Source organism: Neolamprologus multifasciatus, chromosome 16 (genome assembly GCF_963576455.1).
Source record: "Neolamprologus multifasciatus chromosome 16, fNeoMul1.2, whole genome shotgun sequence".
In the NCBI taxonomy this organism is placed as follows: Eukaryota; Metazoa; Chordata; class Actinopteri; order Cichliformes; family Cichlidae; genus Neolamprologus; species Neolamprologus multifasciatus.
In genome coordinates, this window is record NC_140454.1 from 19072538 (window position 1) to 19094174 (window position 21637).

Genomic DNA, 21637 nt, shown 5'->3' on the forward strand with positions numbered 1-21637 from the left:
CCTTTTTTTCTCATGTTGTGTGTGTGCGTGCATTTTTTTAACTGTGTGAAATGCAATAAATCTCGCAGTGTTTTAAACAGGCAAACAGTAGTGCTCAGGTGTCCCGAGGGCTCCGCGATGAACAATGCCGACATCAAAGTGTTGATGTTTGACAAGTGATGAGTCACTTCCCTTGTCCAGAGAGGAGCTCACACCTGTATGGAGATGATTACAGGTAGATCTAGCTGTCCCTAATTGTACAATAAATGCTGCTCTCAGCCCTAATGGCAGCTAGTCTGCAGCAGAGACGCCAGACTGCCATTTGGCTGTCGCCATGCTCCCGTGTTTTTCCACCAGCACAGTTGAGATGATGATACGGTTAAGGACTATTCAAAGCAAACAGCAAGACAAATTGCAATCCCAGGTTTAATGTGTTCAGGAAAAGAAGGCGAATCATAGAATGAGGCAAATAAGCCAATTTTATCTGTGTCTCTCAGGACACCCATTCAGGCCTTTTCACAGGTTCAGTTCCCTGCTTCTTTTTATTTTTTTTAAGCTCTTTTATATTTAAGGTGTTTTGCTGAGATGCTGCCAATCAAGATTTAGGTTCATGTTATTTAATCTCAGTTACACACTCCTGATATTTTTAATGTATGCATATTAATTGAGTTTTTATTTTATTACTATTTTATTACTTTAATAGCATTTTCTCGAAATAGTTATGGCAATTGCACTATCATTTGCAATAGTTTTATTTAGCATTGTAAGTCTCCAAAAACATTCTGTTGTTAACCAAGATCATCCTGTTTGGAGTATGGGAACCACATACCAAGCTGGCCTTGTTTAGACAAGAATACAGAGTATTAGCTTTAGAAAGCCATCATTAATGGAGGGATCAGACAAGGAGCAAGGCCTCCTTTCATCCCCAGGTTCTCTGCTGGAGACAGTACATCATTTACTGTTGAGAGGAGCACATGGCTCCAATCCTATACAGTGTATGTGTATGAGAATGCGTACATGTGCATGTTTGAAGTCTGTTTCAGAGGCGACTCCATGCTCATTTGGATGCTGGTGTAATTGCGGTGTGGAGATCAAAGGCGCGCTGGCCGAGTGATGTTCCAGAGGAGACTTTACCACACAGCCCTCTCCTCTGTGCAGAGGGGGCCGCCTGCTGCTCACCGCTCCCCTCTCCCCTCTCCCCTCTAGCCATGCACTGCCCCCTGCACATCCCCGCTCGTAAAAAATGATTAAGGCTGCATTTGTCATGTGTTTATGACTGAGAGGCATTGCGTGATAGGGAATGGCATCTACAAGAGTCTATCAAGAGGCTTTCTCCTCTTTCCCCGGCGTCAGTGAGCTGCCTGGAAGACTATTCAACAGAGCGCAGGGTGTGTGTGTGTGTGTGTGCGTGTGTGTGTCTGTGAGAGCGCTGTTGATAATGTGGTGGCTGCAGTCTGCCCAATGCTGGCATCTTTACTTGTCATCTAAGACGTTGTGCATTTTACAAACACGTGGCTTCGCCAATTTTAGGACTCTTTATTTGTTTTAATAGATTTGATATCAGAAATTTGTTTAATCTTCTTCTTCATCTTTGAAGAGTATCCATATTTTGTAATGACAGAAGACACAATTAGAGGACACTTCAGCTATACTGTGATGTTTTTTCCTCCCTTGTCATTTCTTTTTCTGCCTTTTTCTTCTCCTTCTTTTGGACAATGTGCATTAAAGTAAATTGGTGCCTCTTAAGTAGATGAGTTGACCTTTAAGGAAACCGGCAAGCGTGACCTGTCTGTGAGTGCCTCTGCCGTGTGGGCTCTCCTGGTGAGTGTAAGAACTGCAGGGTACCACTGCTTGCAGCTTTTATTAACTCTGTGCGTGTGTGTGTGTGCGTGTGTCTGCGTGCATGTGTTTGCATGTGTGAGCGTGTATGTTAGTCTTGGTCTGTTTGTCTGCCTGTATACAAGTGGGCATAGGTCTGAGGATGTGTCCTTTTCTCTTTAATCTCCAAATACTTTTTTGTTGTTTTACTCTTCCAAACTTATTCGTACTTTATCTCTCTTAAGCATTGTTTGCCTCCAGTGCGTGTTACATTTGGTACCTCTCTCATTATTCTTTATGCCGGGAAGCGCCAACTTTAACATGCCACAGCTGCTCTTTCTGTCGGTCTCTACCTAATTGTGTTTTCCTACCACAAATGCATCCATATCTATAATCTACTTGCTAATGTTTTCTTGTCGTGATGTAATTCAGAAAATCTTCTGCAATCCTGATTCCCCTCGTTAGCCATTTCAGACAACGGTGATGCTTCAGAAGACCTTTATTTAAGAAGTCATCAGTCTGATTTCAGCACAAGGCCTTGTTTAACGCTGGTGTGTTCAAAGATAAGAAAGCAATATTTTCAGTATCTCTTATTTCACTAATTCCAAAGTAATAATAAGACCAAAACCAAGAACACCAATCCTATTAATGTTTTTTGTTTTCCAAGAACAGTAAAAAAATATACATGGCCCACAATGTTGAAATGTGACATAAATTAAATACAATAAATAGAAACAGTGCAAAATTGTGGAAGCTGTCCTTATATAAAATTCTGTTTTCAGAAAATAAAAAATACCCCATGTATATATTTTAAATAGACTAAAAATGAACCCCAAAATACACCAAATTATAGTTATTTGTGGTGGAAAATTATATTAAAGCTTACATATGGATATGTATTTGTTTCAAGATGTATCTTTTTTTAGCAGGAGCAAATTGGTTTTGGGCTGACAGAGCAGGAGGATGAGAAAATACTGAGAGAAGGAGTCGGTGCACCAGTTTAAATCTCAGCACTGGATTTGTTGACAATGAGAAGAATGTAGATTCGTCCCCGGCGTAACCTTTGAGGCAAATGCGGTGTAAACATGAGGTAATATCTCCGAGTAGGTTGAGGAAATCCAGCCACAGAGGTTGTTATTTCCCCAGAGTCTGATACTCCAGTCTGCCTGTAGGAGGAGCTTTCACAATTAAAGTAAAGGAAGCCCCGAGAGGAGCTGCAGCATTGTGCTGCTCTGTCTCACAGCAGACAACTCGAGGTGGAGAAGGGGGGTATACTATGTCTGCTCAGCTTAAGGGTTGACTTGTATTTTGTTACCTCCGCTTTTTGGTCCTGAAGAATGTCAGTAACAACTTTATCATGCCTTATTTTTTCATTGTCTTATAACTTTGACAAACAAACACTCATTTCAGGAACCACACCAACATTTAAAGACTGAAAAAAAAGTCAAACCCACAGACAAAGCCAGTCTATGAAAGAAATCACTGCTACCCACTTCAGCTACTCCAAACCATAATTCACACAAACACAAGTGAAACTTTATTGAGTGCAAAACCACTGGCTCCATCCAAGTTTTCTTTAGGAACTACTATCTAGGGAGTTAGAGTTCACTTTTCAAAGCCATGTGGGAGATATACGATCGCATACTCCTGTTTGATTTGTCCACTCTGTCCTCGTTCAGTGTGGGATCCCGAGAAACACTTTCCCATGGTAGGATGCATACCCTACTATCCGCAGTCGGTCCTAATGGATGCTGTCAGCTAGCTTTCAATGAGTGAAAACAACAGGAGAGGAAGTACCGTAAAACTGAAACAGATGTAAAGTCCTGTCGACTCTGTTAGCCCAGTTATTGACTGTCCCCTGTCCAGGTAATGAAAGGGCACTGTTGTCGTGTACCACATGACCCCATTGTCTTTGATGTATTTCGTGATGAATACCTTGTAGTAAAATTGAGACTAAAAGTTTTTCGTTTTTCTTTCTATATTCTTCAGTTTGGTCTCCAAAACCCAGTATAGATTTCTCCCTCATTCCTCAGCCCCAAATCTGATAAATGCTGAGTCAGTCTGCCCCCAACAGTTCATAATCCACTTACACACGTCTGCATCAGTACAACAAGCTTGCTTTATTCTGAAGACACACACGGGGGGGAATTGTTCTCCTGGCATTTTGATGACATAGAAATAAATGTCTACGAGTTTCGCGTCTGTGAAAACGCTAGATTTTGATAGTTGAGCTTCTTGAGAGGAGCTTTGTGTTATCTTTGCGATACGCTTAAGGCCAGGAACACATGCTGCAGTGAGTGGCCTGCAGCCTCGACAAGTTTAATGAGACAAATAAATGAATTTTACTGTTGCCACATACAGCTCCTGAGCGCTTATTAACAGGATTATTGTTGAAACTGTTATGAATGGACGAGAGGAGAAAAAAAGATGTCGGATTGTAAGCGGGGTTGGGGAGGGGGGGCATGATTGGCTGATGTTACATATGTCCTTGATTACCTTCCTTCTGCTTTTATTCTAATAAGTGGCATTCTTTGTACTCCCTAGGACAGCTAGACAGTCTGACACACGATGAGAATAAATATTGCATGTGGTAGACATTAAGCTGTCATCCTGGAAAAAAAGAAGAGATGGAGAAATCCGTGTGGTGTTCTTCGGTGCTACACTTTGCCTGCTCTTGTCACAATTGTCACATCTTGATGACTCCCCCCTCTCTACCCCAGCCCCCTTATTTTCTCTCGCCCAGTCAACTGCCATGAATGACAGCATGGATACCCCATATAGAGAATTATTTTGGGTGATGTAGAATGTACTCCTCTGGGTTACTGTTTGAATTTCTCATGTTTGCCTGTTTTCTGTTTTTTTTTCTTTTTTGCACCCCCACCCCACAGAAATATCTTTAATGAGTTATGGCTTTGATATTGTGTCCTTAACGACCATCTTAAAGACAAATCTATGGCGGATGGGGTTGTTAAGGTTTCATCTATCATGTGCAAACGTTTAAAGTCACAATATTTAATGGGTGTAGTTATCAAAGAAAGGAAAGTTGTTTTAAAAAGCTTGTTACCAGCACACCCTCAAGGTTTGTTTGAGATACGATGTGAGATGATGCTCTTAATTAAAGCTGCTCCCATTGTGCGTGCGCCATGTTCTGTTTCCTCCAGCCCATGATTGCTTTGAAGATTGAAAGAAGTTGGTAATATTGCCGATAGTGTGTCTGTGTGTGCGCGCGCGTATGTGTGTGTATGTGTCAGATCTCCTCCCTTTCTTAAAGACGCGATGGGTAATGCCTTTCCATCCAGCTATGGCCACAGGGAGCAGAGAGCGTCTGCACTCTTGTCGCTCAGGAGCTCACCACTGGGAGGATGAAAAGCTTCCCACAGAGTCCCCGACTTCCCAGCCTCAAAAGCCACCATGAGCTCATACCTCTCATTTCTCTCTCCCTCCACAGAGGAAGGGAAGAGGAGGGGGTAGTATATGCTGTGTGCCGCAGCATCTTGGCCCCCTAGGTTGCTCATCCTTGTAACCTGGGACCAGACAAACAGGGGGGACTCTGGGTTTATTACTTGATGAGTCTGTGCCTGGCATCTAAGCCAGTAGCTGTCAGGACATGTGAAGGGAGTAAGTAACACATTCAGCTGAGCTAACCAGACTCAGGTGCTGGGAGCTCACCTGTGGGTGTGTCAGTGGTCGAGCTGTGGAGGATGTAGGTAGCGGATTACTCTTCGGGTCTGTCAGCATTCAATTGCATTGGGACAGAGCACTCAAACCGGAGGTGGTGGCCGACCTTATACAGGCTAAACTGGCTCTGCACTCGTGATGAAGCCAATCTGTTTGAGTGTATGTCAGACGCAGGCCCAGGTCATTGTCTCAGGTAGCTGCCCCTGTACTTTAGATGTTCCTATTGTTTGAGCCATTTAAGCAGATCAAAGCTCTGACAAAGCCCAGGGAAGCCCCCAGGCATTCAGAAACACAGGAATTATCCCCCTTTAGGATTCTCACACAAAAAGACAAACAGGCAAGCTCCGGAGGGTGGCCCCACCTGGGGAACATCTCTATTCAGAGCCAGTCTGTTGCAGAAGGTCCAATTGTGGGGGGTTTTCTTCTTGTAATTGTAGAATATATTGTGTTTTAAATTACATGTACTTTAAATACAATAAGCATTAGATCCAAAGCTTGCAACAAATGGTGTGATGCCTATTATTTTTTCTAGACGTAAGATAAACAGGTGTCACATGGTCTTGGTTTCATGTTGACTGTTTTTTACCATTAAAAAATAATAATAATAATGCATAAATGTTTGAGTTTTGCCAAAGTTTTTCTGGTAAAAAAACTATATTTTTTCTATTTGATCGGAGAGCACAAACACAGCTTGTTCCTTGGACTTGTTTGAGCCTTCAAGCCAGTGAATGATTAGCAGAAATAATGTCTCTGTCACCCTTAATCACATTAAAACGTGGTTAACATTTAATTTTTCCCACTTGATATGCAAAAATTTCCACTTGATTTGCAGCAGAAGCCATTGGAATTCCATTATAAAAAGAATAAAAATTTCAGGCATCATTTGTTCAGAGAGGGATATCAAGAGCAGAAAGTGCTGAATCTTTCTATTAACCGAGCAGTGAGAGATGGCACTCAGTTCTGGGACATAATAGAGACTGACAAGACACATGAACTCGCACACGCTCTCTCTCACACATGCACACACACACACACACAGATCTTTCTCACTTGTATTAGTTTAGAGTACGAGGTTGATGAAGAAGACCTACAGGGAAAATATTTTACTTACATCTTATTACTGATTTTAACAAAACTGCATATCTTTTCACTTGCTTATTTTTAATCAGGCAGTAAACCTTCCTCTAAAACAAAAGTCAGGCCTGTTTCTTGTGTTAAATAGGCATTTCACACTGTGAATGGGCCTCCACGAACAAGAACACCCCTTTATTCTTTAGTATGACTGAGAGCCATAAAGACACAAAGAAATCTGCAGCATGTTTTACATAAACATTTTTCCAAATTTACACATCCACATAAAATTTCACACAAATAATTGGAAGGGACATAAATACAAATTGCAAAGTGGCACGGGTAGACAGTGGTGAAGTTGACAGAATTGGTTTTGGGAGTCATGTTGACGGCACTTCAAAGCTCTTAATTGACAGCGCTTTGTTTCTGGAGTTGTGGGAAGGAGGTGTTTCATGTTCCTGTGGCAAGGTGTTTGTCTGGTCCTGTGTCACTCAGTGCAAGGACCCGGAGACCCCCGTGCTCATTTGCAGCTCACGTTCTCCGTCTCGGCTTCACATTATTAAAATCATCCCTCAGCCTTCTACCAAGAGCCTCTTTGTTACTTGGCTGGCTTGGCTCAGCTCTGTCAAGTCTTCACCAATTACAGTCTCAGGTACAATGGTCTATTCAAAGGATCACAGCCCTTGACTGGTGTGGAGAGAGTGATTTGTGAATCATTATTCAGCCGCCTGTAGAGAACGCAATACCTGAGGAATGCAAATAACGTGCCACCAAATAGACAGCTGTGCTGCTAAAAGTGACAAACTACAGCTGTTATTATCTCAGATTGGATTTTTCCCCTCTTGGAGCGCCCTCCATCTCCTATGTTTTCAGGTTTTCTGCTTTGGCTAAATGTGTTTTATTTTTCTGTCCTTTATTGGCGAGACGTTGGATGCCACCTTATTGTGTGTTATTGTGGTGGCAGTCAAGCGTCAGATCTGCATACATGGTGTGAACAGTAAGGGAAATATTAGGTTATTCCTCTTAATAGATGTGCATCTGAAAAGGCAGACAGACAACCTGGCATATGAGGCATTTCAGATTTACTGCACCGGCCTGTGGTGTTATTTTAACTTGTTGAGAAAAACATTCAATCAAAGCAAAACCGTGCTCTTACTTTTGCCCGTTACCTTGTCATATTTTGTATATTGATAATCATTTGGTAGGAGCAGCGATAGGGTGCTGCAGGTGATAAAGCGGTGACATTGTTATTGGAATAGATGTGGTATTGAGGTGGTGTGGTTCCTCCCAGTCTTTGATTCTTATGGGCTTTAAACAGGAAACTAGGATTACAGATAATGACAGGGACCCCTTAGAATCAATCCAGCCCAGGAGCCGCCGTGTGAAAATGGATTTGTGTGATGCTGCTCTTTGAGATCCGTCCAATCCCAGCCTCGGAGCTTGTGAGGCTAATCTCATAATTGCTCTAACCCCCTTGTATTGTTTTGACTGAGGGTTACCATTAACTGTGAGGATATCTTTGTCCTGCAATGTCAGGTGTCCTGCTGGACAAGAACACGTAAAGGAAAAAAAAGATCATGCAGTTAAGAAAGTGCCAAAGATAACAGTAGGTGGTTAGTTGCAGTGCTTTCTTCTTGCTTGAATGTTAATGTTTATCTAACATTCAAAAAAACACTCGGCTGGTGGAAGATTTCTTTTTTTGTAGTTTCAAAAAGTATATCGTGAATACGTTCTTTTGAAAAGAAGCCATGAGATGAACTGCTGACCTTAGCCACTTATCCACCTAAAAGTGGCTTAGGTCAGTGCAAGCTGCCTTTCTGTGCAATTAATTTAAGAATACCTCAAATTACAACAAGGACAAAACAGCATGAAATGACATACAAATGTCTTTAAAAGTCTGAATTAGGTTAATGACACAAAACACAACATTTAACACCATAAAGAAGGCGCTGAAAACAAAAAGAATCAGGTAACATATTTAACAATAAAATAAAATGAATGAAAACCCAAACCTCAGCAAAATTAAATATTCTTTACACTTTTACCGCTTTATGTCTTAAAGTGGAAATGAATGCCCTCCTACGTTTGGCATCATTTTAGGATCACTGAAAATATTAGGACCTGTTTTATATATATATACGTGTATATATGTATATATATATATATATATATATATATATATATATATATATATATATATATATATATATATATACATATATATATATACATATATACACGTATATATGTATATATATATACATATGACGTGTAGTCAAGTCTGATTTTTAGTTGAGAACTTGAACGGAAAGAAAGTCAAACTCTGAAAGGAAATGCCACCTTTAGAGTGCAGTCTCCCACAAACACTCATATTTTCAGCTGCTCTCATGAATATGCATGCATGCAGCGAATAACAAATACGTTCATGTTAATCAAGTCCTCCAACGTGTTTTGCGACTGCTGTTTTTCTTTTTTTCTTCTTTTTTAATCAGGTTGGTGAAAATCAAGGAGTGGGTGGACAGTCATGACCCCGGAGCCTTGGTCATCCCCTTTAGTGGCGGCCTAGAGAGCCTGCTGCAGGACAAGAGTGAAGAGGAGAGGCAGAAGTACTGCACAGAGCACAAGACGCAGAGGTTAATTAGCATTCAGTCTCCCCACACTTTATTATCAGCTGTGTCCTCCATGCACTCCTTTAATTGCATGTGCTGATAGAATAATAAATGGCAGAGTAATTACCATTATAAAGCAAAGGATCCCTCTTCTTACTGAACAACTCAGTCAAAGGGTTTTCCTCTAAATTAAGTTTTTAACTGTCATCTGTCATCTGTAGGTATAATTATAACTTGGGCATTTTGGGTTTATTGTTCTTGTGTGAAAACCTCTATGGAGAGAAAAATTGTGACAGCAGATTTTTTTCCCCCTTCTTTCTCTCAGCAAAGATCGAGGCATTGGGTTGAATTCTTAAAAATGTTAAATGAGTCTACAAGCCTCCTAATTAATCAAAGAAACCATTGGAGAGTTGAATGTCTTATGCGAAACGAAGTGACCCATCTTATTCACTTAATGAGTTTATATTGGAATGAATGGGGCCTTGCCATTGAGGTGAACTTTGTCTAGGCATCAGCAGCGATAAAGAATACTTAAACAGTTCAGACCCCTCGATTCAAGCTGAAATCTCTCCCCATCAGTGCCCTGAGCAAGATCATCAAGGCAGGCTACGCAGCCCTGCAGCTGGAGTACTTCTTCACTGCTGGACCAGATGAGGTCCGTGCATGGACCACTCGGGTAAGTGCCAGCTGCCTGCTGTGCGCATACGTACATGTGAGCGTGTGCATCAGACTCACACACACACACACGAATACACACAGTATCCCATGTTCCACCCTGCTGGCACCTTCACTGATATCGCACACTTTCAACTTTGTCATGGTTGTGCTTTAGCTAGTCATTACAGACCAAGGATAACTTCAATTACTGGTGAGCTGCTGAACAGTGAAAGTGGGGGCTACATTGATTGAGGAGGGCAACAATTGATTTTGCCCATTACGTCCATGAGAATGTTTCCATCCTGTGCAGATCTGCCTGCCCTCCTCCTGCCGCTGGAGATAAGGAGCCCGTGCATTGTGCCTGCCTAATCTGTGTGACGGAGGTTGTCTGTGCCAAAATTGATGTCGCTTTTCATTCGACTGTTTGTGGGCCTTGCTGGGGGCTCCTCCTCCCCGTGTGTCTCAGTTTACTGAGCCCAGCCCGCCAAGAGCTTTGTGCAATGGGATCACAGCATTTACATCAATACAGATGTTTGCTTTGCATGTTGGTATTGTGTGCACTTATATTTTCTTTCCTTGAGCAGATAGAAGTATTGAGTGCAGAAATAATAAGCTATTTTGTCTGAGTAACATTTATAAGTTCATATCGGTGGTTTAAAAATACAACAAAGTAACTTTTGAGAAACTTCAACAACTAAAGATTTGGGTTGTATTCAGTCATACAAATTCATATCCATTCTTTCATCCCATCAGATATTTCAAAAGATTGTAATTTGAATTTTTTTTTTTTTTTTTACGATACAGAATGCTTTCAATCTCATAAACATAACTTGTCCGTTTGAAAAAAGGAGTCCCATTTTCAAAAAAGCATTGCAATTTTCCACAATGGCATCTATTCAAAGAACTTGTCACCAAGCAGATCATTATGGTTTTGTTCCCCGAGTGTGAGACCGTTCACTGCTCACATTTTGTTGTTCAATTTGTTCAAAATCTTGAAATAGCCCACTATAGATGGTGGAGGCAATAATGGTAGAAAAAGTCTCATGTATGGGCGGGTTACAGATTTGACCACTGATGGAAATACTGCTTAAATTTTTATCTTGCCCAAAGATGGCATTACTTGTCCACTTACAAAACACACATAAATAGGGGTGTTTGTTCTGCGTGTGATGCAGCTTTACCAAGATCATTTTCCCTTGACTTTGAATAAGCTCATATTGGCTTCAGCCTATTTTCAGACATCTTCTTTTCAGTGCATGGGTGGATTATTTTGCATAAGATTTACAAGTGCACTGTTCTTCACGAAAAGATGAATAGATTTTTCACACAAACAAAACACTAATTTAAAATGCTATCTCGTGCTTCATTATTATTACTATTATTGTTGTTATTATTGTTATTATTAGATAGAGACGTGGCTTCAGACAGTTACATTATGAGTAATACACAGGTTTCCAAATATCCCCTAGAGGACTCCAATATGCATTTGTAATATCTGCTATAGCAAATTGCAGTGATGAATGTCCTGTTTCTTTTTTAATTAATGAGAAAGACGTTTTTTTAAAAAGCACAAGATTTTTCCTTTTTCTCCATTTAAATATATTTATATAAATATATAATAAAATTGCATGTTTCTTATAAGGAACATAATGTTCACTTGATTTTTTTTTGCATGAAAAAAATGACACATACTTTTTTTTAATGGGATCTATATGAATTTCTGCTCTCCACCAGACAGGGTCTCCTTTTTCCCCCTAATTAATTCTTGAAACAAAATTTAGCCACCTTCAAACGATTCACCAAAATCATATTTCGGGTGAATGTTAAATGTTTTGTTGTAGATTATATGACACCCATCCACACATCAAGCTTCATCCTTTATTTTTCTTTTCTAAGCATTTTTAAACTAAGCACAACCCAGAGGGGAAGATGAGCTCACTCGCTCTTCATCCTCACAAGACACGTTACATTTTAGTCAGATGACATCACCGTGTTTAGATGCACACGTCTCAGCATGACTGATGTCCTCGCTATTTAGAGCAAAGTCCCAAAACACTTCAAAGGCATCCTCAAAAACACGCTTGTCCTCCTCGGAATAACTGATTACAGCCAGCCTTGATTGTGTGTGAGGGGCATTTAGTCAGGTAAGCATCAGTGAGTAACTATATTAAGCCAATACATCTTGCATTGTAAAAACTACACTCAGTAATGTCGTGTTCCTAAGTCCTTTAACATGCTTTATTAGGCAGCCTCGAGGTGACCATTATCTATCAGCCTGCTCTGCATAGCTCTTAACTAGGACAATGTGGATCTCTTGTAATGCACCATATGAAAAAAATCCCTCCCTTAATCTATTTTTCTCCAGATAGACAAACCTTGATGCTGATTAATGGTAGTTAAACTCACAAGCACTCCGTCAATGAGATTGCAAGTAGATGGTAATGTATTAGAGTCATTAAATACGCATCATTCTTTTGGCATGAAATATGTTGACCCCAACCTGATTATATACATAATTAAAACTGCTCAACAGTTTCTGAGCACGGAGCTGCAGAGCAGAGAGGGAGCGAGCAGGTCGACAGGCAGGAGTCATAATGATGCACAGCAGCCACGTCACTTATTTGGGTCATTTGTCATTTCCACCCAGCATTATTTCAACGCATATAAATTGCACATTTTGTCAGTCACCAGTTTTGTCTTGGAGTGTTAGAGAGGGCTCAAAGTACAATATATAAAATATATATACATATTTTATACATCTATTAAACTGCTACATGTAAATTGAAATCTCAAACAGCTCCAGTTAATATAAAATCTCTGCTGTGTAAATGTAAAAAGTTATAATACTCCAAAACTCACAGGAGTACATTCAACATAGTGAAATATCACTGAAGGGTTGAGCTGAATTTGAATTACCAAACTCTCACAATAGTAAAGGCCTGATGCAGTGGGGTCTATACCACGCTTGCTTCTCACTGCAACGCTGGGTCTTCTTGCTGTCATGACCAGAGAGCCGAGCAGCGACCCACAATGAGGCAAGATTGCTTGGACAGAAATCAATACCACCACGGAATGGGAATCAGGAGGCATTGATAGCAGTGCTGGGTCCTTATCGGTGTCCAGGCTACCCTAGCAGGTCACAACTGAGTGGAAAGCTATCCAGAAATCAGGACTGAGGCAAGAATACCCCCGACTGAAAATCACCCCCAGAGTGATCACAACGCTATCACCCCATCAAACACCGTGTCGCTCGCATGCTGTAATCCATCTTCTCCAAAACAATTCATTTGTCCTCTCTTTTCCTTCCTTGTGACAGAAAGGAACTAAGGCTCCACAGGCTGCGGGGAAGATCCACACAGACTTTGAGAGGGGCTTCATTATGGCGGAAGTAATGAAATTCCAGGATTTTAAAGAGGAAGGCAGCGAGAGTGCTGTCAAGGTGAGCAGTCAGGGTGCCAGAGGAGATGAGGGGAAGTCTCCTGTGATCAGTGGAGCTGACAGTCGCCACACAGCTCCTACTGAAAACTGCTCTTCACCTTTACTCAGGGGAAGAAATTACTGCACACACTCCAGCACCACTCCTGACAAGCCAGCTGATTCTGGCTCTAAACACTGCCATTCTGCTCCAGCTGTGCATATCTTTATCACAATGTGTCTTAACTGGCTGATGGTAGTTCTTGCTCGTGGCTCAGCGCAGTCGCTCCAAGGAAGCACTTCTTCACCTCACCAGGCATTTATCAGATCTACAGAGTGCGCTGTTAGCTTAGAGCTCTCTGTTACCAAATCCCCAAGCCACTGTAGGCATGTGACAGTGATATAAAGCGGCAAGTTAAATAAAGTGTGAAATTCCTTAAATAAGGACTGTTTCATGGTTTGCAGCACAGAAATGTGATGTCTTCTGTTTTTATGGGCAGTGTTTGTTTTGACCTTTTTAACTGCACCGTGTGTTCACACCTATCAAGTGTATTAAGTCATTTCACTGCTAAAGGCAACACAATACTTTTCTTTCCTGCTCCAAGTTGTACTTCGACATTGAAAATTTGTTTAAAATCTGCAAACTGCAATCAACTTATCGAATGCACATGGTTAATAATGAGTTCATCAACACTGTAGGATGCCTTTTAAATTAAAGGTGCACTTTTTTTCAATCATTTATTTTCTTTAACGAGAAAAAAAAATCTACTTTTAAATCTCAGTTAATTAAAGCAGAAGTGACTCTGATTTTATGTGCAACACTTGTGCAAAGCAGCTGTAAGCCATGCTGTCGCAATCCCCCTATCACCACCATCAACTCCATGTGCCCACTTACAGACTCAACTAATGTAATTATGGTGGCACAAAGGGCCCACGGGGACCAGTGTGGAAAGGAAGCACTAAAAAAAAAAAACATTTAAATCTCCTTGCTATTCAAGTCCTTTTTAATAAATATTTGATATTTAATGCATCGGCAGTGTATTGTCCACACCCTCCATAAGCTGCAAAAAGAGAGCGAAATATGTAAGTCTCTGGGGGGTTTCGCCATTGTTATCAGAGGTTGAGATCTCAGTGTCAGGTCCTTACTGCATGCTCTCTTACTAATCCCTTTTTGAGCCTCAGAAGAACATGGAGCGTTTCTGACTGTGGCATTAAGGTCCATGCTATTTAATGCCAGTTGTGGGAATAGGCTGTCTGAATAGGGCCAGTGTACAGGGATATCACATTATTAGTAATCATATCTGCTTAAGCCAAGCTTGCTGCTCCAGATGGCTGCTTTCAAGTGCAAATGAACCAGTTAGACGTGTCTGGTTTAATACATACTCAGGAATCACAAATAGCCATTGATTTTTTTTCCTGTCTCCCTCTCCATCCAGTGTTTCTGGTGGTATTGAGCTTGGATTAAATGGTCTCCTGAGCCTTTAAAGGGACATTGATTCTTCTAATTAATTGTGCACTGTGCAGAACCAGAATGCATAAACCTGTCCGTATTAGCACTTCAAGTCAATTATTTTGAGTTTGCCGGGAAGGAGAACAAACACTTACTGTACACAAAAGAAATGTTAGAACTTATTTTGTTTCCTTGAGAAGTTTTATAGTGCTGTAATCAAAGACTTATTAACATTTTGTGCTTGTGCACATGAAACTGAAATGGGCAGAAGAGAGGATTATCACTCAGTGGGAATTCAGGCACCCCTCAAACAAAACATGCGTGCAATCGTGTGTGCGTGCGTGCGCCTGTGCAGGCGTGTGTGTGTGTGTGTATGCATGTGTAGATGAACATTTGCAAGTGTAATTTTAGTTAGTTAAGTTAAATCTTTTCTAATATTATTTAAATTATAAAGAGTTTTTAATCTGTTCGAGTTCATCCACATAACAGACTAGCTATTTCTTAGCATACAGCTTACAATCTTTTATATTATTTTAATGATTCTTTTTATTTTTTAACCCCACAGGCAGCTGGTAAATACAGACAGCAGGGAAGAAACTACATCGTCGAGGATGGAGACATCATCTTTTTTAAATTCAACGCGCCGAACGCACCAAAGAAAAAGTGACGCAAGAACAATGCATTTGTTTGCACAACTGACTGTATTGTTGCCTTATATCTGGCCACTTTTTACACTTTTTGTTTTCCGTGCTGTAGGACTGAATCCCCCACTCATGTGCCAAGGCACAGGTTCAGTAAACTCTGACAGCTTTGCTATTTAAGATCAGGATCGGCCCCCACTCCAAATTGTAGCAGCATTTGAAGGAGCATATTACTCTCCAGATACTTCATTAATCTCCATCACGGGTGCCAGCACTGACACAGCTGACAGCGGGGACAATGCCACCTGCTCCTCTCCCCCTTCTGCAGATAATGCATGTTTTACAGTAGCCCAGATGTCTACACTCAATAAAACATTTGACAAAACCAGTCTGTGTGTGTTTTGGGATGTCTGTATTGAGTGGGAAGCTGCATGGGGATAGTGATAGCGGTCCTGCCGGCCACTGATTAGAGAATTAAAAGACACAGCTGACACTGACTGTAGCATAGAGGGGACAATTATAATTAAATCTGTTAACTGAGGCTGATTTTGGAAGGGCACATGCTGGATGCAGGTGTCTTGGCCAAAAGAAGTGGTCACTTTAAATGATTATTTGCAAAGAGACTGAGTTAACCTTTCATTTATCATTTTTATGACATTATTGTATGATATTATCTCTCTCTTTCACTATGCCACCAGCTTTTGGACTCTGTCCCTAAAAACAAAAAACAAAACAAAAAACACAAAAAAATAAGAATAGCACATTTTTTATGTTTAAAGTTTCCTACTCCCATCCTTGAACAACAAATACGCATCTGCACACACACACAAAAAATCCAAGAAATATTCATGCAAGCCATATTTTTACAAAAAAAAAAAAAAAAAAACTCCAGCTTTTAGTATATTCTGTATGGTATGAAAATAGAAGTTGATACAATCCACAAGCACAACCAGAAAACGATTCCTGTTGTCTGAAGTAGTGTTTTTCTCACCCCCTATACTTTGTGTGTAAGTGTTTGTGAAGCGTTTATGCTGATGGAATTGTATGGCTGCAGCCGCAGTGCTCCAAAGTAAGATTGTATTCTCCGTGGGAGTCCGAACAAAGAGCTGCAGATCAGCAGTGCTTTGCTGAATATCTTGTAACCATTAAGACTGCGGAGAAAAAAATGGCTTTTTGATGGGAACAAAAAGATTGAATAAAAATGGTCATTTTTCAGAAAGAGTATTGCATATCCAAGTTTTTTGGATGGGATGTTTTATGGAGTGGAGCCTGTGCTCGCACTACAAAGCATAGTGTTTGTCATGGAAATAAGGTGGATTATAGTTTTCAGAGTTTGAGATCAGTGGCAAAATATAGGATAGTGTTTATTGTGGTTACTTAGAAAGAATGACGGATGACAACATGTGTATCAAATAACATTATGCTTATTTTTCTTGGTAGCTTTACCATTAACCAGTGGTTTTAATCATTGAAATTTCTTGCAGCAGACAAAGAATGTTATTGCTACCAACACTTAGAGCTCTCGCGTACAGTATATGCTTTTACGACGGACTGCTTTGAGTTGACTGGTTTCTAAGTGAAACCATACAAATCCTCTGGAGAGCACAATGGGGGCTTGAGACTAAACTGTTTTTGCATTCTTCTCGGGGTAGTATTGGTGTTGGCCAACCTAAACCCAACACAGAAGATTATTCATCTGCTGCAGTTTTGAGGCGCGGGGATTGATGAGTTGTTCCCAGCGGTCTGGGTCATGGAGTATTTTGTTTTTCATAAAGTGACAATAAATCCTTTCAGGGCAAGTAATAAAGCTATTTAGAATCATGCAGATGCAGTATAGGAACAAAACACCAGAGCGAAAAAGTCCTTAACATGCTGTTTCAGGATTTGATACCAATAATTTTGCTGTCACAGAAGAAGCAAGGATTCATGAATTATAAACTCATTGGGTGTCCTGACATCATGGAACACATTATAATATATATATATATATATATATATATATATATATATATATATATATATATATATGCGCAACCTCACAGTTAATAGCAAAAACAAACGCTTGTCAAAGTATCTATAAACATTACCGGGTGACATAGGTAGGACAGTAAAACCTGCCCAGCAGGGCTCATGAAACGAGCCCAGAAATGTGACAGAATCTCTGCTGGTACAAATGTGCCGTCAGCACCATCAATCAAGTGGTGCCACTCTGCCCTGAGGCAAACCACAGTGGCATCAAACCAAGAAGGACACAGAGTGGAAAGCTCATTTTAAAACACACACCCAACAAAACAGACTGCGGCCTGCTGCTGTAAATCACACGGACACCAAAGAGCTTTGAAGATTTTTTTATTTATTTTTTTTAAACGGAATGTGTGAGTTATAACAAATAAACATATAAATAACTATGGCATTTTTCAGAGCAGTAACTACACACGAGGGATTGTGTTGGGAAATTCAATGGTTATTATAAACATGCTGTATCATATTATTACAGTGAGGAAATTATCTCTATTTTGGATAACAATAAAAATGTTGCCATGTTGTAATTGCTGCTATTGTGTGACTTCTCTGTGTGCCAAATGCCGTATGCTGAATGGAGGTAATACGGAAGCAGGATTGGACTTTAAGGGGGGAAAAAAAGTTTACATTCACATATGATACTTCATGCAAACGTTTCCTCTCATTCATGTTGAACTACCATGCTTTGATTTATTGCTTCCACAGTCAGGGTGATAAAATACTGTCCAACGCTGTCCTGAATGAAAAGAATGCCATAAACAGCTGAGAGGAAACTTAGAAAAGAGTGTTTAAATCATAACCTCTGGAATTCAGTTTCTCTTTTTCTTTATTGTTGCCACATCACAAATCTCCTTTCTGTGCCATCATGGTCGCAGTCTTAATAACAAGTTAGGTGTTTAAACTATCATACAAAATGCAGCAAACCATCATTTAAACAATAAACGGCTACATCGCCTATGTAATGTCCAAGAAACGACTCCTGTGCATCTTCCCACCTTTACTGTTACGTGCTGCTCTAACTGCTGTGCATATATACTGGCCTCTTAATTACACACACCTGCAAAATCTATTGCAATTCAGAGCACCAGCTCTGAAACTATAATTAATAATAGTTTAAAATCCGTAATCATAATCATAATCTTATAGTTGATATATAAAGGTGACAAGTAAAGGTGTTGCATTGGACTAGGTGTTTTGTGTCCTCTATTTTGTTATTACTGAACATAATGCCAGGCATTATTTACTATGCAAAAATGTGGAACTGCATTACATTTAATTGTGTAGCTGTAACTGTTTAAGTGGCCACCGAGTTTAACCTCCTGAGACGTTGTGTCCTCATATGGAAACGCTGCATTTTGGCTTTTCTGCTACTTATACTTCATTCTTCTCAATAAAATGTTTTTACTCTGTTAAACAATGGTGACTTTTTGGTTATGCTGTCAGGTTGAATCTACTCCACAATGACACATAATGTGTATCTGAGAAACTTATGCCACGTTGCTGAACTCTGTGCTGCACCCTTGCTCCACTGTTTACCGCACTGCTGGTTGTCTAGCTGCTGTTTATGTTTGTAAATGTATATCTTTTCATACTTTCCACCTTTGTGCCTGCTTGTCGTTGTTTAACCTTTGCTTTTGTGCCATGCAATCTACTATCAAAGAACCGTCTATCCTTATATGTTTAAAAAAAATTCATAGGTTCGATTGTGATCCCGAATGGGAAATGCATCCACACATCCTCTGTGTTGACAGGATGTTGAACTTCCACAATAAGAATATCATACAAGGTTTTCTAGTAGCTACGTTTGACCTCAGCCCTCATTGTATAAAGCGCCTCTGACAAAGAACGGTATGATTGTTCCTGTCTCAGGTGCTTCATAGTTGTGTCTGACACACATTTGATATTCCATCCACACTTCTTCATGCTGCACCAGTTTCAATTTTCTCTCTCTGGACCCATTTACAGTGCCCCCAGTAGGGCAGTTTCTCTCCGTGGGGTCACTCTCTCTTGGACTGGCCTTCATGAAAACAACTGTCAATATGTTAATACGAAACACTCAGAGCCATTGTGGACTCACTCAGTTATCTTTCTTATTTCTACTATGTGCCACATAAGCAATGTCCACTCCTAGAAGCTGCTGCAGAGAAGCTTTTGCATTGCAACAGACTGCTTTGCTTTTATAGACTTTCAACTATAATTTCATAGAGTTGGTTAATAAAACATTGCATTTGCATAGTATTTTAAAGGTCCTCGCTCATGTAGTTAAAAGGTCATTTATGCCCATGCTACACTGAACTTTTACAGACAAACTGAAACGTCCACTGGGTAACTGCTCTGCAGATTTCAGATTCATCTCATGAGGTGCATACAAGATCTGTCAATACAATCTAATTTCCTTTGTTTGTAGCTACGGCTCTAGAGAATACTCACAGGTTTAAAGACAAACACAAGAGCAGTAACCTGCCTCTTGTAGGCCACTGAATCCGCCAGAGTGTTGCATTTGTGTTGTTTTTAGGATATTTGACTCTTCCCTTTAACTTCGAGGTCTGTAGAAATTGTTGATACGTTTCCAAGGACTCCTGGAATAAGACAGACGTAGCTGCAAGGTTTTTCTAAAGCTGTTTCCATTGGCCTGTGTTTACCTGACATTTGGATTGACAGCAGAGTGATTGGAAATATCCACCATTCACTGCCGTGAGCTCCTGAGTGCACGGAAAGTGCTTTTGTAGTCTGGCTGTAATGGGCCAAGTTTGAATTGAAGGTTGGGAGAAATAGCCTCACTGCGGTCGCGCACTGTGAGGAACTGACACACCACAAATAATACTGAGAAGTGGGGTCCTGATAGCATCACAGCCACAGAGCAGATACAATAGCATGCAGACTCTCATTTCAATGCACTTTCACAATGTTGTAATACGCACAATCAGACGGAGGGGAAGAAATCCAGTCAAATACAACCTCAGATTCTGTCTCAAATGTGTTTTATCCCCAAGTAAATGACACAAAAACTTCCTATTTCCATATGCATCGTGGGAGAATTCAGAATCTGAATTTTACATATCATCGCCTTAAAGAGTAGAGTAAATCTCTTCCCTAAATTTTAAAATATGTATAAGCTAATCTAGCATTCTGACTCAGTACAAACCATCAGTTATATTAGTTCAGTCCCAGCAGGCCACTAACTGAGTTTTTAGTCAAAATCCACCCTTTTGTTACTTTGCATGATGAGAAATTAAAAACCTTGTACACACAAAAATATTATATTCCCAAGTTATGGCACCAGCAGATAATAGTGGTTTGGTCGATTATATTAGAGTCACTTTTTGAGTGATTAACATTTTGATACTTGTGTTGTTCATCTTTTATTTCCATGGGTCCTTATATGTGTGTATGTGCATAAATGTGTGAGCAGGGAAATATTTGTCTGTGTGCTTTGCTGACTGATTTTAACTGCATCTTACTGTTTTTTATCTGCCCGGAAACTGCAGATGGATATTAATTGGTAGCTAAATGGGATACAAACCATGCGATTCATGTATTTTGTACATGGTCGCTGAAAATAATGAAAAGAAACCCAAACACCTGATATTTGCATTAGCTCGATTGCTTCTAAATATGTGACTTCACAGCAGCCATCTCTAATGTTTTCTTGCAAATGGTAGGCTAATCTGCAGGACCTGTGGTCCCATGATCTGTGACAAATGACAGAACATCAGCCACATTGGGACGTAACAAAGTCCTGAAATAAAGTGCAAATTCAAGGTACTGTACATATATATGGTTTTAGTACACCCTTTTTAAGCAACTTTATAAAATCTTCCTTCTTTAACAGGGAGAGGAATATTGCAAGTTTCACTTCACTACAACTGTCAAACAGTTGTAGTTACTTTTCAGATTAGAGTTTGTAATATTTTATCTGTGTCCCATTTCTTTTTAATAAGAGGTGAACTTGCTGGTGTGTTTCAGGTCATTGTCCTGTTGCATAACCCAAGTGTATTGTACTTCATGGCACAAACTGATAGTTGGAAATTCTCCTTCCGGATTTTCTGATAGAGAGGAAAATTCATTGTTCCATCAATTACGACAAGTGTTCCAGGTCCTGAAACCGCAAAGCAGCCCCAGACCATTGTATTACCACCACCATGACTGTGGTAAAGTCATAGATGTCATTTACATCTATGCAGAGCCTAAGTCTGAGAACCTTCACAGACATGTCAATTACTTTGTTTCTCAGCTTTTTCTTTAGATTGCGGCATGATGTGTTGCTTTTTTTTTTTAGATCTTTTTGCCTACTACTC

At 40.1% G+C, this 21637-nt stretch overlaps 1 protein-coding gene across 2 annotated transcripts in view; it reads left to right on the top strand.

Annotated features, from left to right (window-relative positions):
* The window catches only part of LOC146500684 (obg-like ATPase 1), a 45031-nt gene extending 29566 nt beyond the window's left edge, over positions 1-15465 (top strand). Inside the window, exons 8-11 of one of the 2 annotated variants that reach the window (XM_085135734.1) lie at positions 9039-9179; positions 9735-9831; positions 13129-13251; positions 15242-15465. In XM_085135734.1, coding sequence (XP_084991860.1) covers positions 9039-9179; positions 9735-9831; positions 13129-13251; positions 15242-15343 — 463 coding nt within the window. In that variant the 3' untranslated portion in view covers positions 15344-15465. The other variant, XM_085135733.1, reaches the window with a different exon arrangement.
* The last annotated feature ends 6172 nt before the right edge of the window (positions 15466-21637 follow it).